This window comes from Chelmon rostratus, chromosome 8, assembly GCF_017976325.1.
Source record: "Chelmon rostratus isolate fCheRos1 chromosome 8, fCheRos1.pri, whole genome shotgun sequence".
NCBI classification, from domain to species: Eukaryota; Metazoa; Chordata; class Actinopteri; order Chaetodontiformes; family Chaetodontidae; genus Chelmon; species Chelmon rostratus.
The window spans coordinates 10,214,837-10,235,722 of record NC_055665.1 but is presented as its reverse complement, the minus strand read 5'-3'; the positions used below and the strand labels follow the sequence as shown (position 1 = coordinate 10,235,722).

General features: G+C 41.3%; 2 protein-coding genes across 4 annotated transcripts; one reads left to right on the top strand and one right to left on the bottom strand.

Moving 5' to 3' along the window:
- Positions 1 to 659: 659 nt before the first annotated feature.
- On the bottom strand, positions 660 to 4,705 carry rabac1 (Rab acceptor 1 (prenylated)). 2 transcript variants are annotated; one of them, XM_041942115.1, is made up of 6 exons: positions 4,554 to 4,705; positions 3,460 to 3,595; positions 2,908 to 3,120; positions 2,445 to 2,542; positions 1,960 to 2,061; positions 660 to 1,693 (listed from the first exon to the last, which is right to left on the bottom strand). In XM_041942115.1, the coding sequence occupies exons 2-6, from the start codon at positions 3,579 to 3,581 to the stop codon at positions 1,605 to 1,607; spliced, it is 624 nt and encodes a 207-aa protein (XP_041798049.1). In that variant the 5' UTR covers positions 3,582 to 3,595; positions 4,554 to 4,705; the 3' UTR covers positions 660 to 1,604. The 2 variants fall into 2 exon arrangements, with proteins under 2 accessions (XP_041798049.1, XP_041798050.1); XM_041942116.1 differs by having other exon boundaries at positions 3,460 to 3,592; positions 4,554 to 4,616.
- Positions 4,706 to 4,741: 36 nt separating this feature from the next.
- Positions 4,742 to 17,329, top strand: dedd1 (death effector domain-containing 1). Of its 2 annotated transcripts, none has more exons than XM_041942034.1 (6): positions 4,742 to 4,865; positions 5,519 to 5,694; positions 6,141 to 6,659; positions 6,769 to 6,897; positions 7,349 to 7,492; positions 15,273 to 17,329. In XM_041942034.1, exons 3-6 carry the CDS (start codon positions 6,185 to 6,187, stop codon positions 15,692 to 15,694), a joined length of 1,170 nt encoding a protein of 389 aa, XP_041797968.1. In that variant the 5' UTR covers positions 4,742 to 4,865; positions 5,519 to 5,694; positions 6,141 to 6,184; the 3' UTR covers positions 15,695 to 17,329. The 2 variants fall into 2 exon arrangements, with proteins under 2 accessions (XP_041797968.1, XP_041797967.1); XM_041942033.1 differs by lacking the exon at positions 4,742 to 4,865 and adding an exon at positions 5,090 to 5,183.
- The last annotated feature ends 3,557 nt before the right edge of the window (positions 17,330 to 20,886 follow it).

Here is a 20,886-nt window from a genome sequence, read left to right as displayed (position 1 = left end):
ACACAGAAACTTTCTGCCACTGTCCAATGACAAATGCAGCGTCTCTCACTCATACACACACATGCACACCCACTTTCTGTCACTCTCACTGACAAACACACTCACACTCTCACCCTCTCTCTAATTTCCCCTGTGTCTCTGCAGTGAGCTCACTGCAGTGCAACTCTCCTCGCCTGCCCACCCCCCTCGCCACCCTCCGTATAATAGAATATCGATCGCTCGCCTTTGCCGCAGTGTGGAAGCGAGTGTGTCTGTGGACGAGTGTGTGTCTGACTGGGGCCCTCCAAGGTCATTGCCATGGCAACCTGAGCATGGGGTCCTCTTGCTGTGCTGTCACAGAGCACAGGTCACCGAGGTCACATGAAAAGGGGGACAAGAGGGGGACCGAGAGGGGGTTGGTGAGTGCTGCAGTGTTTGGTGTACTAGAGGTAGAGAGGAGCCACGAGAGTCGGAGCTGTCCTATTCCACCGTGTATTCAGACCAGACCAGAATAATGAAAACATGTACAGACTACCGGCCACTGAGTTCACTACACTCCTGCCATGGATGCACAAACAGGAGTCAACTTTAGTTTTGAATGAATTGAACAAACTACCTGAATTACTGCGATGCAAAACAAAGACGTGGGCATCAAAAGGCCTTAACAAAACAGCGACAAGTTATCTTTACATCAGGGTTTTATTGCACTTCCCAAATGCAGTTAAAATACAAAATAAAAACCCCAACTTACATCAAAATGTAAACAAATTAATAATGAATTTCAACAAGGAAATATTCCAGGTTTACAGAATGACCTTCAGATCTGAATGTTGTATGTAGAGCTGATAAATATGCATACAGACAGTCAGCAAAGTACCATATTATCCTCAATATAAAACACCATTACAATGTTCTGACCTTTTAACATTTTGTCTCATCAATCTATCTATGTCAACTACTACATGTGAAATACCAATTTGTTTTTGTATTCTCTTGAGTAAACCTGTTTTTTATTTGTGCATGAGACATGTTTTTTTAAAGCTTCAAATGGCACCTTTCCTTTGGAAAATAATTTTTAGCAGTTTAGAATTGCATACATTTCATTTACAGCATATGTTATCTTTACATAACAAACCAGCAGCCTTGTCAGATGGTTTAGATACAGAAGCTATTTCTGAAGATATCTACGGAGAGAGCACAGCGCGGACAGTCCAAAGAGATTAATACCTTGAAAGATATGTCACTGTACAAGGGACGTTGCAGGGAGCCAAAGGCTATTTGAGACGAACCTGAGGCATCCAAGGTTTAAAATATATAGAGAAAGGCATAAAGTCTGTATGATAATGTGCTTAAATACTCATTAAATTATTTGTGCATCTGCCATGTTATCAGTATGAATGAGTTTGAAAAAGGCAACACAGTTTGTAACAACGACTACTTTAGAGGCAAGACAAGGTGCAGCCTTGGTACTGGCATAGGTAAGATGCGGGGAATACAGGATGCACACGTAGCTAAGGAACAGATCTGGGAGCAAGTTTTCCTCAACCCCTCCAGACTAACATTATTACAGGGTCAAAGTGATGACTGATCATCAACCAGCACCTGCTGAGAGTTCAGCCTGCTCTTCACACAGGCTCCATGAGGAGCTCTTCCATGTCGGATCCCTCCAGCTCACGGAACGCAGCATGGGAGCCAATCACAAACAGCGTCGCTCCTGAGAGGAGACGAGACAAATGGAAAAGGGGAATGTGAAGGGAAAAACAATGAGGACAAAGGATTTTTGATGTCTGTGAGTGTCTGCATGCATTTCCAGACTTCCAAGGCTTTCATTAAAAGCTGCAGCAGAATATGCATAATGCATAAAAAACATTTTAAAAAGCAGTTAGAGTGCCCTGATGAGCATCCAACAAATATTCCTGCTTTCATTCTGCATGCAAAGTAACAATGAAAGGCAAGAACGACTGATGTGATTTGGCTTACCCAGAACCCAAAACACTGCAGCTCCAGCTCCGGCCAACCAGAACACAGGAAGAGAAACGGCTCCAGCCAGACTCATCTGATGGGGGACAGTCAGCTCCTTACCTGTTTGGCAAGAAGATTACAGATTTAACAGCAGGCAAATAATGCCACTGTCTTATACTAGACACAGACATGCATTTACTTGATTCTTGAATGAATTAACTTGTTTGTTCACCTGTCATAAGTCACAGACAGATAACATGCAACCAATTTCAGTCGCATTCACATGTTGCTAAAAACCAAATTTCCCAAAGTTAAGCACATATTTTCAAACCAAATATTGTTTCAAATATTTGAACTAATCCTGGTAGGCTTCATTTATCTTAGCAGACACAAACACAAACAGCAAGGTTCACATTACTTAGAAAATGGCTCCAGTGTGTTAAGCGATTTAAGTATTCTTTATAATTAGCAGAAACAGGTATGCCTTGCATGCCTTTACTCACCGAGGATAACCAGTTTGGACTCCAGGGACTTCAGGTGAATTATGTAGAAGGCCCCAATGAACACAGCCAAGGCAATCAGCAGCATGGGAGAGCTGATACTGAGGAGAAGAAACATCAACAGTCCAGTCAATTTGGTGTTATTCACAGCAGCAATTTTAGATTTAGTTAATTTAAAGCTTAATGTACATCTTAGTTTACTATCAAATCTCACACAAATTGTTCCATTTCTCCTTTTTAATAGACCCAGTGGCCAAAATGCTCAAAGAAAGTTCCAGAGAGAATTGGGTACAGACTATGTCAGTAAGTAAGTGTAATTATGTGAGCACTGCAATTTTCCAGCTTGGGATAAATAAAGTATGTCTGTCTATTTGTCTATCTATCTATCTAAGAGCTGGGCAGCAGGGAGAGTAAATACTTCCCACTGATAAAACAACACAAATGACTTCCTCTGTGCTGGCCTTACATGCAGTAGAGGATGAGACCCAGGAAGATGAAGGTGTAGTTGCTGTTGTAAGTTTCCACATTTTTCACAACCCTCTGACACATCTCTCCAAAGTTGCGGGGTTTTGAAAACTTGCGTTGGTCGACAAAGCTGGCCCAAGGTCGAATGGACACCCGACGCCTGTCTATCCACTCTTTAGCCATACTGGCTGAGAAGCCTTTGGGGAGCCACATCCTGTAAAATAAGACAAAGACATTAAGAACTGAATACATAGAGTAAGTATTAGGAAATTCGTAAATTGACACTGCAGACAGGCCAACAGAGACTATTTGCTCTGCTAACATGTTTGCTGTAGAGTGTAAGTACTTCTAAAACCTATAAAGGACCATACGTAACAGTTGGGAGATGGACTATTTCATATCATGTGTCAGCATTGTGGATTTCCACCAATCATAGGGGAGGAAATTTGAGCAACATAGAATCACAAGCCCTCTTGACAATAGACCTATCAATACCGCTGTGTGATGAATTTGGTGCAAATCACACTAAAAATAAAAATGCATTGGCCCTTACTTTGCCAAGATTCCAGCTCCACCTGTGCCAGTTGGATGAGCATCGTCAGCACTGAACAGCTCTCCAGCCTTGTTGTCCATGTCTACAAGGCAGTTCTCCCCCTTTGGAGCTGCAGATGGCATCTACAGACTGTCTGCTACAAGGAAATAGTAATAGCACAAACAGAAAATTAATGCCATTTCAACACCATTCCGGTTTCTGGCTATTTATTTTTTGTCTACAGGGTTAGGTAGGCATGAAGCACATAACTTTATCCCAGAACAACAAAATAAACACCAACGCTTCTGCTGACTTAAACAGCTCTCTCTCTCTCTCAGTTCCAATACAGAATGAATAACTCATCAATTAGGGTATATATTATACACAAAATAACAAAACAACTGGTTGTACCCTCACAAAGGTGAAGAGTTGATTGTTTAATCTCAAACCATTACATTTTTTTATTTCCTGGAAAAAGGAAACATTATTACATTTGTAATATTTGTTACTACTTTAGATATTTCAGAATAGGCTAACTCAGCCATCATTTGGTTGGTCTGTATGATAGTGTAAACAATTATGAATGATTGTTGTTAGAACTTGAAGTCTCATGAAAAAGAAAAAGAAAAGTCCAAATCGTAAGTCAAATCAATAATCAGTGTAAGTCGGTCATGACAACAGCGAGATGCCTACACTTGACATTCATGCAGAGTGAGAATACGTTAGCCACCGTGCAGGGACTGAGTCGCTGTTAATGGAAAATTTTAGTCAACAAAGGGCTTGGTCACTGCCACATCGCTTAATACACAGGATATTTACGAAACTGTTGGCACCACAAGTCCATAAAGTATTAATATATTAAGCAATTTATGTTGTGAAATCTGTACATGTGTACAGCTCAACAAAAATGATGTGTAACAAAGATAACTTTGCTTGTTGTTCAGAAAAAGCTAGCTTCTGTGCTAACGTTCGTGTCAACTACAGGTCCCGGTAGACGTTTCATATTTACATCGTAATACTGTACTCGCCGGCGGGTGGATGATTCTAACGAGCAAGAAAATGACCAGACCTGTCGAAACTGTCAAATCTGCAATCGTTTAAACAAAAATACTTACAGCAGAACTTTGGTGGGACTACCACAGACCTTCTGTCGCTGCGCTGTTCCACGGATGTGATGTGGATGTTATTTAACTTCCTGCTGTCTATTCAGTCTGTGGTCCACTCGTAAAACACCGCCACCTACTGACCGCATCGGGGACTGCCCTTCCTCTGTCGGGATGTTATGTTTACTCCTGAAGGATCGTTGATCTCGGTTAACTCTGCCATACATTTAGTTTCTGTGAATTGCTTGTTTTCATGTGGGTTATTTTTTATTTATAATTCCCCACAAAGCTTTGTCCTTACAGTGTCTGCAGCAGCAACAGACGGTATGTCTCAATCTTTTAATATCCTCTGTGTTTGAAGAAATGTGTCTTTTCGTTATTTACAGTTTCAGATGGCAGCGATGGTAAAGCAGAAAGTAGTATGTTGTGAGAAGAAGAATGACACTACTTTTTTCTGGCGACACAGCTGAGACAATAGAATCAAAACAACCGACCTGGGATCTGCTGTCTTTCTGCTGACGTTATGGAGAGGGCGGGGGGCTGTGATTGGTCAGTTTCTGCACGTTATTGTGTTGCTGTCAGTTAGTGCCGTGGGAGTTGCCAAATTATCCAACGCTACCAACTAGGAATGTGACACAACAGGTACATTAAACGTTTAAATATCGCTCCGACAATGCATTGAATACTTTAATACTCGTTTGTTTTCACGTTATCATTAATGTCATTTCGGGCCCGTCTTTATAAAGGCCCGTGTACAGCTAACAACAGCTAACAACATTCTTTGCTAGCTAGTAGTATATGTTACCATCTGTTTTCGTAAATGGCAGATGTTTCTGCCCACAGTGAGCGGAATATCTTGTATATATGTAATATTAGACCAGGTTAGGTAGTAGTTTTTCATTTGAATTTGGGTATTTATCGCTTAACAGCTGTTTGAAGTGCGGTATTGTAACGCTTCTGTTTTGTTTGTTCCTCAGAGGAATGTGGTTGCGTAATGTAAACGTGCCAAGGGGGTAATTTACTCAACTGGTTGCTGCTGGAAGTCTGAGAAACGCCTAGTTTCTGAGTGTTTTTTTTGGAGCGACGACAACACAACGCGTTCACAGCAGACACTGCGTGTTTGAAGACGGTTTCGAGCTCACACCGAACACAGGTAGGACTGCTGAGCTTGCTAAAACAGGCCTAGCAACGTTGTGGACCGTAGAATTTGCCTAAGGTGTAAATGTTATGCTAACATTGACATCAACCACAGTATACAGTTAGAGTGCAGACAGCTGTTTTTAGCTGACTGCTTGCTTGTTTTAAAGTAGCTTACGGGTTTTGTGTGCCATATGTCGAGACGTGCTGTTTTCAACCATTTTAAGATACCTGACGACACGGAATATAAGTCACTTGTGCATGCACACAATGGCAGGAAATTGAGGTCAAACCTGTGTTGAATAAGGTTGTAGTCTCTACAGGAAAAAGCAAAACAAACTCAGTGTACTTCCATTGCAATTTAATTTGACAACTTGACAATACAGTATAACTGTATGCTGTTTTTTTCTAACTTATATGTAAGTTAAATGTCGTGTTTATTATTTTTTTTATCCTAAATAGTCTTGACACAGGTGGGAACGTGGAGATCGTCTATAGACAGAACCATGGCCGCAGTGCATCACCCAGGGTACCCACACAGGGACTCACTTTACTGGGATGAAACAGAGTGCCTCAACTATTATGGGATGTTGTCTCTCCATGAAGTCTTTGAAATAGTTGGTTCTCAGCTGACAGAGACTGACATTGAGGTGCTGTCATTCCTTCTGAATGAAACCTGTTCTGCACCACACCCTCTTGATCCAGCAGGGTGGACAGTTGAGCCCCGTGTGGGCGATACAGATGACTCAGGCATTTCCCCCAGTCCTCAGCTGGAAAAGGCCTGGAGGCGGCTAAAGCCTCAGAGCTCCCAGTCTCCCTTAGTGGCCACGTGTAAGCTCATGAGTGGCCTTGAGCTGTTGTTGGAGCTGGAGAGGCGAGGATACCTCAGTGATGGCAATCTCGAGCCACTACTGCAACTACTAAGAGTCCTCACTCGTCATGACCTGCTGCCTTTTGTGTCCCACAAGAAAAGAAGGACAGGTGAGGATCAATCACAGGATTTTCATGATCACATTTTGAGATGATGTTGAGTGCTTTGGCCGTTACCTCCCTCTAAGATGTCCTGCTAATCTGTTCTTGTGCTTTTCAGTATCTCCAGATAGAACTCAACACAGTTATGGAGTAGAGAATATACAGCTGGCGTGCGCCTCTGGACTGCAACACAGCTGCAGGCAGACAGAAATTCCTCTTCCATCTTTCACACAGCAATTGAGAACTGGTAAGTGCACTGTAGTATAATATTTAAGTCACCGAAAGTATAGGCTACAGTATCTCCACAAACCTTTTTGTAAGTCAAGGAGACATCTTTTAAATGCCAGTACCTGTTTTTTGGAGGCAATGGCATCCAAATGTTGTTTGTTCCGTCCTTCTGTTGTGTCAGGAATGTGCATATACATTGGTTAAGTTAATGCGCTTTCCCCGGGTCAAAATTTCAACTCACTCAGTTATAGAATGAAAAGTAATCTTGGTGTTTAGTTGCAACCCTTATGCTTGTGGTGAACTCTCCATGGTAAGAAAAAAAGGATGTTCTAATGGAGCAATTAACAGAAGTGGGGCAGACAGGAACAGAAATAAAACAGGACAATGGCAATCCAACACAGCGGAACCCCATTCATGCCCATTTCTTATTGCCCTAGCTCCACATACTAATTCCATGCATGTTCTGTCAGGTATTTACCCTCCTATGCCAGGGCCATCTGCTAGGAGGAGGAGGAGGAAGAAGAGGGGAAATGGCTGGAGTCGCAAGCCCAAGAAAACAACCAGACAGGCCCACCCACTGCCTCCACCACTACCACCACTTAAAGTGTCCTGCAGTAAGTGCTGCATTCTTAACCTGTGTCGCTTTTAGCTTTTCATCTCTTGACCCCCTAATTTCCCCATCTTTTCATTAACGACGTAAGCTCCATTTTAATTTTCAATCTATCTGTCTTCTCTTACATCACCACATTTCCTTCTTTATCTCCTAAATTCTGATGTTGTTTGTATAGGCTGAACCTTAGCTTAGGTTAAGGAGTTTTCATATCAAGTCTCAATTATTTATTTATTAATTTCTTTTCTTTTAATTTTGTTCAAACCATCATCCCAAAAACATCTTAAGGCACAGAAACCTTGTGCATCCACTTTTTTTTTTTTTAACTCCAAGTGAAAATTTGCATTACAAAGCAGCGATTGTGTAAACTGTGCTTATTCACTCTCTTTTGTAGAGAAAGAAACGTATAAAGAGCAGCAAGAAAGTTTGGCATATTACTAACACACAATATCTCACTTTGAGAGTGCACACATAGTGAGGTGATGAAGGCATGTTGCACAATTCTTCTTCATGACACCATTTCTTATTCACCAAATGTTTCAGGCTATCTTGCCTTTTCACGCTGGTGAAGGCAAGGCAAGATGACATTAGTAACACACTACAGGAGAACTGAACCAATTACTATAGTCCACTTGATCTTGAATAACAGCTGTTAATACACCAGTCACACTAACACTGATGGAAAAAAAACATCCAATGGAGAAAGTTTGCATGCAGAATGTCAACATGCTTTGACTGCTAAATGCACTTGAACTGCACAGAATCACCCTCACCAAATTTGTGTGTTATAGAAAAAAAGACTTTTTCTTCTCTTTGTCACATTCACTGAAACACTGAAAAATCCTGAAACCATTAGAAGCTAAATCTAAATATTGAAAGACTTAAATATGAATTTGGTGATTTCACACGGGCATATAATTTGTCTTTGGTACATAGGCCAAGACTGAATACTTAATTGTTTAATGCACTTTAAGGTTTTTGTGTAAACACCGGTGCCAAACTTACTTGTTATCTAGAACTACTAACCTGATGCTAGAACTATGGCTGTATTTCAAACTGCCTACTATACTAGTATTACGTACTGGTTTGGCCAATGTAGCATGTAGTATGCAGAATGCAAACAAAACCAAAATCTTCAGAGTGCCAAAAATACCCAGATGTTGTATTGATTCTAAAAAAAATCTGTCTTGCCCACTGTCAACAACCAGCTGGGACAACAACGGGAAATTAGTTTTCATCAGCTATTTCATCAATAAATTCATTTCTGAGAATTTCTGTGGTGAGAAATCAACGGTGTAGATTTCCAAGATTGGCAGTTTTATGAAAACTGATTGTGAATCGAAGATGTGCTCCAACACTTTCGGAGTTAAGCGCCTGTAGGGGTGGCGGGCTAACCAGCCGGCCTGTCACGCTCACAGACCCCACTTACCTGACAGTCACACAGACCACTGCAGCCAACACAGCAGACGACTTCAGCAATTTTAGCAGGGGAAAGCAATGGGCACAACTGTAAGATGTTTTTGATTTTCTCACCACTGTTATTCTTTCATTTCAACAAGGATAACATTACGCTTCCAAAGCAACAGGAAATACGGGAAGAGCTAGGTCCAACTTATCTTATATTTACAGTGACATAATGAGACATAACACTGGGGAAAAAAAAATTCGTATCTCTGGCAGATTTGCAACTTCAGCAAGAAATGGTTCACAGCAGTTGATTCAACTATTGGACACAAAAAATTGCTTGCACTTTCCTCTCAGTTGACTGACATCTTCTTAATACTCAGCTGTTTCACTTGGTATTTTCATTATCACGCTCTGATTATGTTTTGACTTACAGTATCTCCTTAACTGTCATATTTAAACATGCAACATCAGAGAGATTATGTTGCCCTATCCATTTCTCCATTCGGCCCTTCTTTACATTCTTTTTCTCCTCATTTCACCTTTTCTCTAACCCATTGGACCACCTGCTGCTGTTGATAAGAGCGCAGACTGGTAGGTTGTCTTCTGGCCTTTTGTCTACTGAAGGAAGTTGTCCAGCCATCACTAGATGCAGCCCTTGTCCTGCTTTTTTGTCAAGCTTGATACAAAGTTGTCACGAGTCATCTGTCAAAACTCACATTTCTTCCTGAAAAATTATTTGAGCAGTTGCAATCATTCTAACTCCACTGGAAAGCTGCACTATGTAATCCATTATCAATCTCCTGCTCCTCGTTTCCACTGTTGCCTGCCTTTTAATCGATCAATGCTAGTTTCTCTCAGCACATTAAGATTGAGATAACACTAACATCAGTTGCCCTTTGTGTGAAGTTTGCTTTGTCATTCTCAAGCATTTCTTTTGAACGTCCATCGTTGTCTGTTGGTCAGAAATACGTGCTGCAACAAAGGATTGATGATTCTGACTCGATTTAAAAAAAAAAAAAGGAAAGAAAAATCATCTAGCAATGAAGACAGCCCTTCTTAACTATTCAAGATGAGTGATGTGCCTGTGACTATAAACATGTTGCTGTCTTGACTCCACATTTGATTCCACCAGGTTGACTCAGGATTGTGACTCAGATCGAGTAACCTAAGACACAATGGATCATGGAGACAGAGGGGGAGACTGAGGAACAAAACAAAAAAAGTCTGTCACTCCACTCAGTCCATACATACCGCAGTGTGCGCGATCAACTCAGTCATGCGCTCTCTCACGAGTCTGGGCCGATGGCTAAGGTAAAAGAGGCTCTCCCCCTTGTTACAACAGGGGTTGGTGCAGCCACTTTGCTCTGTATTCGATTGTCTATCATAATGTAGCTGCCCCCCACCCTATCTATCCCCCTCAGGAAACATAATTTACTCTCAAAAAATCATCCTGTAATGTGCTTTAGTGTTGTGCACTGTGGCTCAGAAAAGATTTTGTTTGAGATTCCTTATTTATATTTTTCTGACAAGGGTTGTTGAACTGAGTCCTCAGCAGCAAGCCTCAAATATATCCAGAACGTTTTCAGCTGATGTTTAAGTCAAGCATGCCAAAGTGACAAAAATCTCTGGACTACTCAAAGTTTATTTGATCTCAGTAAAACCGCAGTAACTGGGGATACTTGTAGAGAAAATTTATTCCATCCTAACCTATTCTCTGCTGATAATAACCCTGGTGAACTTGACACATTTTCACAAACATGGCCAACAAACTGCCTCAATGACATTATTTGTATTGTGTTGTATACTATATTGAAAGAGAAAATAAGTTATCTTAAATGTATCTGATAGAGTGTACAAGTTGTGTTAAAGGAGATGACAAATATTGATAGTGTGGAGAGAAAGTCAACATAAGCTTTGGTTGTGCTTAAAGTGCTACAAAACCATTATTTGGAATTTGTCCTGATACCATTTACAGCATCAAAAAAGCAAAGTTTAATGGTGTATTTGTTCCGTCAACCAAACAAGGAGACAACAATTAGTTGGTTTTGTCTTGTTTTCGGTTATTTGTGGCTGTGGTTTGACTCTTCGTGAAGGACACTGAATTAATTCACTGAAGAGTTTAGCTCCGACCAGTTAAGACTAACAGGAATATGTTGGGCATGTTTGTGGAAGTGTCAGTTATCTTTGGATGAGTGAAACTGTTTGGGACTATCATTTCCCCTCATGCTATCTTCACCACAAGTGCTTGTAAACATCTGCCTTAAGATTCAACCATCTCCAATCATACTGGCTACCTAAATCTTCACGTAAGACAAATCCGGAGTTATAAAAATGCAAACGTGGATACTCATCCTTTTCATAAGGACTGGCCACGTATTCGATTTCAGAGAATCCAAAATGGCTGCCAACACACAGCCATTAAAAAATGCCAGTGTAACCTTTACTCAAGCAGTTCGGAGGAAAATAACCCAACAGTGCTCTGCTGAAGGAAGCTCCTGCTGTATCTTATCTCTGTGCCCCGTGTGAGCCCTGGGTGTGCGTTTGTCAAGAGGGAGCAGAGATAGATAGGGCGGCTCAGTCCAATGCTGGCCCCTAGCATTTAAACAGACCTCAAATACTCTTCCTTGTCATGACTCATCTCTCAGATCATTTTCAGTGAGGTGTCTCAGTTACATTCTGACAATGACAACTGCTGTTACAAATGCCCATAAGGTGTTTGTACCTTCAGCTCAGTAATGGTTTTGTGCTATGTAAATGGGGTGCTTGCGATGGCCCTTACTTGGGTTGATGGACATATCTGGTTAATGTTACAGTTGGAGTTTAACTAATGGGTTGGTGAAGGTGAGGGTAAGGGGATTTGTCAAGGTAAGAGTAGTCCCAAGCATCCCACTTAGACACCATGTAATATTGTAGAGCTACAGTAAAGGCATTTCTGAGCTGATGAACTTGTCAGTACCAACTACTGCCCTGATTCAAACCTCATTACAGCTAAGAGAAGTGAGTGCTGTGCCATGCCTGCTTGATGTTGAAAAAACAACCCAGTCGACAGATGTCCAACCCACTTGTGCTTGTCTCTTTCTCTCTTTCTCTCCTTTCTCTGTGTTCGCAGTTCTAAACAGACCAACCTGTGTGTCAGGAAAACAGTATCCTTACACACAATGAGAGGGAGAGAACGAACACTAAATGCTCAAACTACGCAAAATGGTAACAGAGAGTGATTTTTGTCTGTGGGGGAACGAGAGAGTTCTGTCTGCCCGTCTCTCAGTACTCCCCTAACTCTCCACTCTCTTGGTCAGTCATTCAGCAGAAAAACGGATCGATAAAGAGTTGAAGCTCTTCGTGCCAAGTGACTCCTCGTAAATGGGTACTTAAACTTTTTTTTTTTTTTTTTTTTTTTTTTGGGTGGGGTGAGATGGAGGAAGCCAAACGGGCTTGGTGTTTAAAGTGAGAAAATGAAAGCTGTGCTTCCTAATGTCCTGTCTAAGTGGATGTCTCTGTGTCTGATGAAGCGTGAAGTGCTCTGTAACCCTAACAAAATGACTATCATTGTGTTCCTGTGGTTTTAAATGGCCGTCTCCTCAGTGCCCCTATCTCTACCTCCATCCTGCTCAGTATGAAATGGGAAGGCAGAAATGGAGGCCATCCATAAATACAGTAATAGCATGAAGGGCAGGTGTTTATCATAGCCTCAGCCCTCACACAGTGTAATGATCCTAAAGGTTGAACTATTAACAGCACTTAAACTTAATATTTCACTTGAGTCCATACTGAATATTATACAAGAGTGCAAAAAGTTAGGTGACATGCAGTATTCTGCCCCCTCTTTGAAGAAAGCCCCATTTGACATTTTGTGATTAATCACGCATGCTCTCGCTAGATTAGCTCATTTTGTCATGATTGATTGCACTGTACTGAGGGCGTTGTTGCTTTGGCAACTTGAACGATACTTTTGAGTGACAGATCACAAACCTTTTGTAATGTTTGTCCTCATGGTGCAGCAACTACACTTGCTGGCTGTCAGTAGTCCCATGTTAGTCAATATTGTAAAACAAGAAAACATGAAAAAAGGGGGGGTGAATACTTGGTATTGCCACTTTACGTTATCTGAAGGCAGTCATGATCTGTGGCATGACAAGGTTTTTCTAACCATAATGTATAAAAGTTGCATCTGTATGTATTGCCAATGGATTGAGCTGAAGAAACGTTATTACAGACAAATATTAGTTTTTTTAAGACACTGTACTAGAAACAGGGTTTAATAATTTGTCAAGTCACAATCAAATGTATTACACCTGTAAAATGTCAGTATTTCATATTCTTGTACAGTCATGCCTTCATGAAGAAAAGCATTTTTGCCTTCATTTTTTTGTGTGAGCTCCATCTGCAAGTGGGTCCTGAATAGAATCTTCTTTCCAACGCTGCATATTTTTAACATTTCTTAAACCTTATTGATTAAGTGTCCCCTTAGATCCAGTCCTCTGTTTTTATAGTAATCTAATTACAGCCTTATGAAGCATGAATGCAAAAGCCAGTGTTTGCTTATTGCTCTCCGACAAATGTTAAGACATGCAAAATCAATGCCTTAATTCAACATTTGCATTTCTAATGTTGGCATTTTCCAAACTTTTTTCCTCCCGAGTCTCACGTCATTCCCAATAGCCCCAAACAAAATATGAGTAGAAAGAGGGCAAACGTGACTCTTGAGTTGAAACATTTGTCAGTGGATCATAGCTGCTGTATAAACCTTTGATATGTGTTCAAATCAGGTCCTTGGTGCTCTCTTGTAATGATTCTGTGCTCTAACTGAGACCCAGGTCTTTGTCTTCCCATCAGGGTCATAAGTATGAGATTTACACACATTCGTAATTCTGGGTCTTAGTAATGTGAACGCATATTCTGTTACTAAACTATTATCAAAATACCTCTCGCCGCTCTAATAATACAGCAAGTGATAAATGTTAAAAGACATTTGAACATTTTACTGACACATTATTTATTTTGAATGCAGTCTTAAGTTGTTTTGCTCACTTGTTAGAATTTCACCCCATGAGTCCCTTTTAAAAGTCTGATGGAGAGCAGCAGAGAGGTTTTGGTTCTTCTGGGTTTTGAATACCTAGAGATGCAATTGTTCCTTAAAAACTGCTCAGAAAAAGGTTTGTGCACACCTTTTCAATGAGACGTTGGTGAGAATGTTTCTAGTGAAATGGATGTCGTTAGTAGTGAATACTGTTAACCTCTGCTAAAGGGGCTCAAGTGGGAGAGATGGGTTTTTGTTGCAGCAAAAGTCGTCAGCCGCTGGTTTCCACTGGAAGCTCTGGAAAAATGACATGGGAGACGATCTCAGCCGTGCTCTTACTCAGTACAGTATGTATCCTCTGATCTTTCTCGCTGTGCTGTTGCATGACCGCCAATCCTGTTACTGCGGAACTCCAGCATCTGTTCTCAGCATTAAGCCACGTTGATCTAAATGAATCTGGCGTTGTTAAACACCGGGCTGGAACAAAATGCCACTCCAGGGCTTGACACTGCTATGTTGCTTTCATTTCTGCCACCATGATATTTGCTCAGGGTGTCAACTTAGTTTGAATATATTCATTACATGAACTCCACAGCCATGATTTTTGTGGACCAGGCAGGGTGCCGCACTGGAAAATTTTCATGCATCACGTCATGTCATCTAGTTAACAATCCGGATTAATCACTACAATGATTGAATTCCCTGGGACAAAAGGAACTACGCTACTGGTTCAGTTGCACTATGTTTCTCTCAAACTCAAGGGGTTGCAGCAGTATTTAGCGCAAGAAATGCACACAGATAGGTTGGTCTAGCTCCAGTGCCTCACGTAATTAAGAGTCTGCTCTGCCCTGCTGCACCATTATATTTGTTTTTTTGTCAGACTTTTATGAAAAGAAATATCCTGAAGTATTTCAGCGTACAATTTCCTGTCTAGTTAGTGGTCAGCCTACTGGGTCACTTTCTCCTTTGGTGCTCTTCAGTCCCTTTTTAAAACCCCTGCTTAATGTAATGCACTTACGTAGCTAAGCTAAATGAGCTGTATTCTAATGATTTGTCTTGTCCCTGTTTCTCCTCCCTTTGTTTTGACTTCACGACCCCTCCCTTTCTGCCTCTTATGTGGGCCTCTCCAATTTAACTGCTCACCTCTTTTACTGTAAACTTTCCTCCTCTTTCCTCACTCTTTACTGTCTTTTTTTCTCTCTTTCCTCCACTCTATACCCCTCCTTTTTCCTCACTCTATCATTATTCACCTTCTTTCCTCTCCATACTATTATTTCACCCCTCAACTCTTCCCTCTTCATTGTCACCGCTACTTTCCACCACTGCTTTGCACCACTCCTGCTCTCTCTTCCATTATCAGATATCCGCCTGCGTGTCCGGGCTGAATACCTGGAACATGAGACGGCACTCCGTGATGGTGTCTCCTCGGACAAGCAGCAGCCCCTGGAGCGGCAGTTTGAATTGTTTAGCCAAGCCAACTCGCTGCTTCGCGCCAGAGACCTGGGTTCCATCATCTGTGACATCAAGTTCACAGAGCTGGACAACCTGGAGGCCTTCTGGGGCGACTACCTGAGCGGAGATCTGCTGGAGGCCCTGAAGGCAGTCTTCATCACTGACTCCCTGAGGATGGCAGCCGGCACGGAGGGCGTCCGCCTGCTGATCAGTGTGGACCAGGATGACTACGAGGAGGGCCGAAGGCTGCTGAGAGCATCCTCTGGTGGTAGGAGGAGAATGCTGTCATCCAGTAATGATGGGCGCACAGAGACTCACTGGGTTGTATAAGCTGATGAAACTCTTTGGCATGTATTATATTAACTTTGAAAAAGGTGATAGTAGGGGAAGTTGTGGTTACAGTCAACCTTGGAAGCATTTTTAAGGCCTCCTTTTGTAGTAGCAATCCATGTAATATCCACCAGATGGCAGCACTTACCATCTGTTTGTGTTCAGAACAGGCCTTACATTTTCAGAAATGTCAATTTCAGTTGAAACATTGCTATTATTTGTGAAAGAAGAATGAATAATAATGGATCAATGTGCTTTCCCTTTGGATTCATGCACAGGTGCTACTTTGTAAGACTTCAGGATGAAACAGGATGTATCAAGATTTTTCTTCTTAGTCTCAGTGAGGAAAGGAGCAAGCAAGCCTGTGCCACAAGATCATGTGGTAAGCTCCTCATAACATTATCAGTCTTTAATAAATAAGATTAAGACGGCTGGGCTGCCACAAATGATAGAAAATACCTCAAATGACCACACAGTGTTGACGTATTTGCATGGTCATTGTCAAGGTCGAGACTACACACAGACATACTTCTACACAGACTAAATAGACAGCAGTCAAACTAAACACCTAATCTAAGCATTTATCGACCATTTTGTCCAGAATTATGCATAGACAGTGGGTATTCAGACTCCAGCATGGCTCTTGAACCCCAAAAATACGAACAGACCTCTATTCCCAACACGTCGTGTTTTGCCATTAGACAGTAGCATGGTTTTCGTTGACATGTTGGACTTGTAATGATGCTGCAAACGGGCACATCCTTATTACAGCTACTTGAAAGGATAAGGAAAAGTTTCTGATCTTTAAAAAATGTGAGAGAAAATTGAGCACAGATGGAAAAGTGGGCTGCTCTTGGTACAGATTGACCTTTGTGTCTAACTTTGGAGAGCCTAGTCCACCCATATACACCTAGATAACAAACAGTAGGATTCTCTGCCCTGTGTACAACGATAACCTGACTTGTGATTGCCGTGGTCAGTGGATACGGCAGTTGCCAGTAGATGACAGCAGTGATTAGGGCTAGGCCTCAGCAGACCATGGAAGATTCATCATCCCAAGCTTGTCAACAGCAACCCGGATAATGCAATGGTGGCTTGTGTCCGGGCTTCCAGCTAGGCCTCGGCAAGTGCTTCTCTCAGCAAGTAAAGCACAGGACAGTGCGTCGGTCAATAGAAGTGATGTTGGGGAGATCAAAATCAAAAGTGCGCATCCCAGCTCCACTCAGCCCTGCTATGTAGGCCCAGTAGAGTGGCTCACGGACAGCTGTCTACTCACCCTGCTGGAACTAATGCCTGGACTTCACTCATAGAAGACGATCAATAAGGCCCCTCCTCTAAGTCCCTTCATACAGGCACGACTTAAGCAGCCAGACTTGCTACTGTCTAAAGTGCCAGGCTCTGCAGGGCCAGGCAGAAGAAGAGACAATGGACATATTTTTCATGTTTACTTTCGTTGGTCTTTGATGAATGAATTTGTTGATGTATGATTGCATTGTTCATAGGAGGAAAAAAGAAGTAATTCAGGGGCACATTTTTGTTAAAATAGATTTTGTTTTTGTATGGCTGTTCATTTTGCGGAAATCTTTATATATTAAACTTTATTTCTGGTGAATAATAAAAGTTTGATGGCCTAAAGCTGTTTGTTTACAGTGTTATTGACTTGTTTTAAAAATTGCAAAGCAACCTTTGTGGTATCAATAACTAAAATTGCTGCAATTTTGATCTTTGCTGCCAATGTCATGTAAGAGAAGAACATTCTGGAAACACGCAGTTCGTTTTACTGTTGCATTGCAGAAATTTCCCCACAAAAATTTCACTCCAGCACCAAAGTTGTCCATATCAAACAGGAAACAAGCTGTTGTAACCTAAAATACTTGTTAAAGCACTAATAACCAAACAGACAGTCTAACACATGTTTATGGTGTTTCACAGTTAAAGATTATATACAGCATCAAAAAAAAAATATATGTTTTGAGCACAGTCAGCGTGTAAGTTTTTCACCTTGTTGCCTGTAGAAAGTTTAGAAAATAAGCGTTTCACAAATCTAACTGAAACCTCTCAAATCTATCACCACGTTTCATCTTCTGAAATCCTGCCGTCTTATCTTGAATCTCCGTCTCACATTTTGTTACAGTGCTTGTTTTTGTTGTTTGTCTCTGCTTTCTGAATTGTCATTTTTCCCGGTCCTCCACCCTCCGTACCTGTATTAGTGGGAGTGTGCCCTCTCCCTGCCCCCAAATGGTCTGAGGAGGTCCATCGAATGCAGGTCACCGTGGATCAGATCCTTAATTATTTCTCCTTGCTCTAAGCTGTCAGCATGATGAAACCCAAGAATGGTGTGTGCTTCAAACATCTTATCGAGCTACCCACCCATGTGCTGTATTGTCTTCATTGTAACATTCACTTGCTTGAAGGTGCATCAGTGGCAGAGGATGTAATGACAAGGCGCTGCTGTTTTGCATGTTGGGCACTTATTTTAAAACCAGATAATCGGCCTATGCTTTTGATCAATCACAAAAAACATATGTAGTTAAAATCGTCATCTGTTTATGAAAATGTGATTTTTTTTCTCTGCAAGATAATTTTGCATAGATTGTTCTCTAAAATTGTATTTAAAACAATCATCAATCTCACATTACCAAACTGTAGTTATATTTTAGACATTTAGTGGCAGGCATTCATCCCAAAATTACTTCATGAAGCAGCTCAAGCTCCACCAGGAGGACCAGAACACCACCTCAATATTAAAATCTATGGCTGCCTATAAGCTGTTGATGGATTTGAATGTTCTTCTCATTGTGTTTTCACGTACTGTCATAGCCTTGCTCTAGCTCACATTGCCAACTTCCTTAGAGCTAAAGTGCAGTCCTCCTTTAGATCTGAGATTGTGTGCTTCCCTTTCAGCTTTAAAAAGAAACTTGATGTTGTGCTTTCATGCATGGAATTATTCCTTTCACTCATGTAGCTCTGCAGTACAGTGATTATGGAAAACTCCTCAGAATCCATTCACGGAGGTCAAATATAAATGAGGACTCTTTTATTCCTTATATGTAGTTTGTTTCACTGTAGCATAAAGAGATGTTGTTTTGATATACGTTGAGTTTGGTCTTTGACTTTATCACTGGGCCTCCTTAGACATAATTAAGTCTTCTGATGTAGACCAACACAGTCCTCAAGCACATGAATAAATAATGTAAATGTCGGTTAAAGGGCACATTGAAGAGTCACCTCATTTCACTCAGAAATCTAAGCAAGCACTCTGAACTGGCACTGTGACAGGTTTTTATGAAATCTGAGATTAAAGGTTAGGTCACACATTTCAGTGATCTGTAATTCAGAGATTTTAGAAAGTGCCTCAAGAAAAATCCATCGAGAGACACGTGCAACACATTCGGTAATGAACACTTTTAATTCAATTATCTGCTTAGATTATTAATATTTTCCATTTAGCCTATTCACTCACAAACCAAAATAATACATTTGCCTCAAACAACAATTTGTTTAATCTTCGGCGGTCAACTGGTCACAAGCACTTCTAAGTCGAACTTTTTCTGATTAACTCAAAATGGCATTTTAGACCAGTTAAGGATACTCAAAAAGATGTGATATTAACATCCAAAGACACAGAAAGATTTATAATTGTTGTGACAACCAAAGATTATAGTAAAGTTAATAATTTAGCTCATATCATTATATTGCTTTAATCCATTCTGCACACAAACTGCAGCCATTGGTGCTATGCAACAAAGCTAAACTCATTGTACCTTTTATTGACATTACAGGGCTCATTCTTGTTGATTCAGATCTCTCTCTTTTTTCTTTTGTTTTAAATATTTAGTGCAGCGATGCTTCCTTGTCACCTGCTGGCAAAAAGACACAACCATTATTATGTCAGTTAAGCGCACTCTGGCCACGCCCGCCCTTTAAAGATAATGCAGAGTGTACAAATGAAGTTTTATTATTGACTTGCCATCACGGAGAACAGTAAGCGGGACCAACCCTTGGGGGAAAAATCTGATAGGGCCGTTTCTACCCTGTTCAGAGTCTGCCTTGTTTGATGGCCAGCCAAACTGCCCCAGGCCTGCCTTGGGGAGAACTGAGGTTTTTGAAAGCCCAGTTCTCACCACACCCAGCCTTAAAGCAAGACCAGCGATGTGATGCCCACAGGGAAACCCAGGCACTCTGTCTGAGAAGTCTGCAAAACTATAGAAATCCAGCTCAAAGCATTCTGCCATGTTCCTCCTCTGAACAATGACTCCCTCTTGGATGACCCTGCCACTATGAGAGATTTGTTTGTCAAAGAAATTGGGACGCATATCTGGAGCACTCAGGAACATTATGCTCACAAACATCCAAGGACAAGACACAAGCGAAGCATCATCAACAAATCCCAAGCTTCTGTCCGTCTGGCTGCTCTCTCCCAGAGGAAAAAGATCTCTGAAGGTCTCACTGAGGCATCTATACCCTGGACTCAGCTCTACATCTACTGACATTTCTGCAAACCTCAATCTCAACTTGCTGTAAAACTTGATGATGCTTGAAAATGATGCTGATGCTACTGCACCAGCCGGTGTGGCTGTCACTGAATCTCCTCCGTCCTTACAGAAATGTGTCTCTCAAAACAGATTGGTGCAGAAAGCGTTCCACAATCTCCAAATTGGTCTGGAAGGTCAAAGGGATGATTTGACATTTTGGGAACTATGCTTATTTGTTTTCTTGCCAAGAGATGATCAGGTTAACACTACTGTCATATCTATCAGTCACTGTAAATAGACCTATTAGTTTAGCTGAGCACTGAGACTGGAAACAGTGGGAAATACTGTAGCTAGCATGTCCAGGCCAGGCTCTGTCCAAAGATAACAAACCCACCTACCAGCACCTCTAAAGCTACCTAATTAACACATTATATTAGGTTTTTTTTAATCCATAAAAAGTCAAAGTGTGAAATTCAACAATTTGTGTGTAACGTGATGCACTATTTCTTAATTAGTGAGCTTTGAGGTTGCTGGTAGGAGCATTTTATTATCTCTGCACAGAGCCAGGCTAGCTGCTAACCCCTGTTTCCAGACTTTGTGCTAAGCTAAGATAACTGGCTGCTGACCCTAGTTTAATGCTTACATACAGGCAGGCCTACATGCAGACAGATTGGCAGATTAGTATGGATGCGCTCATCTAATTCTCTGCAAGAAAGA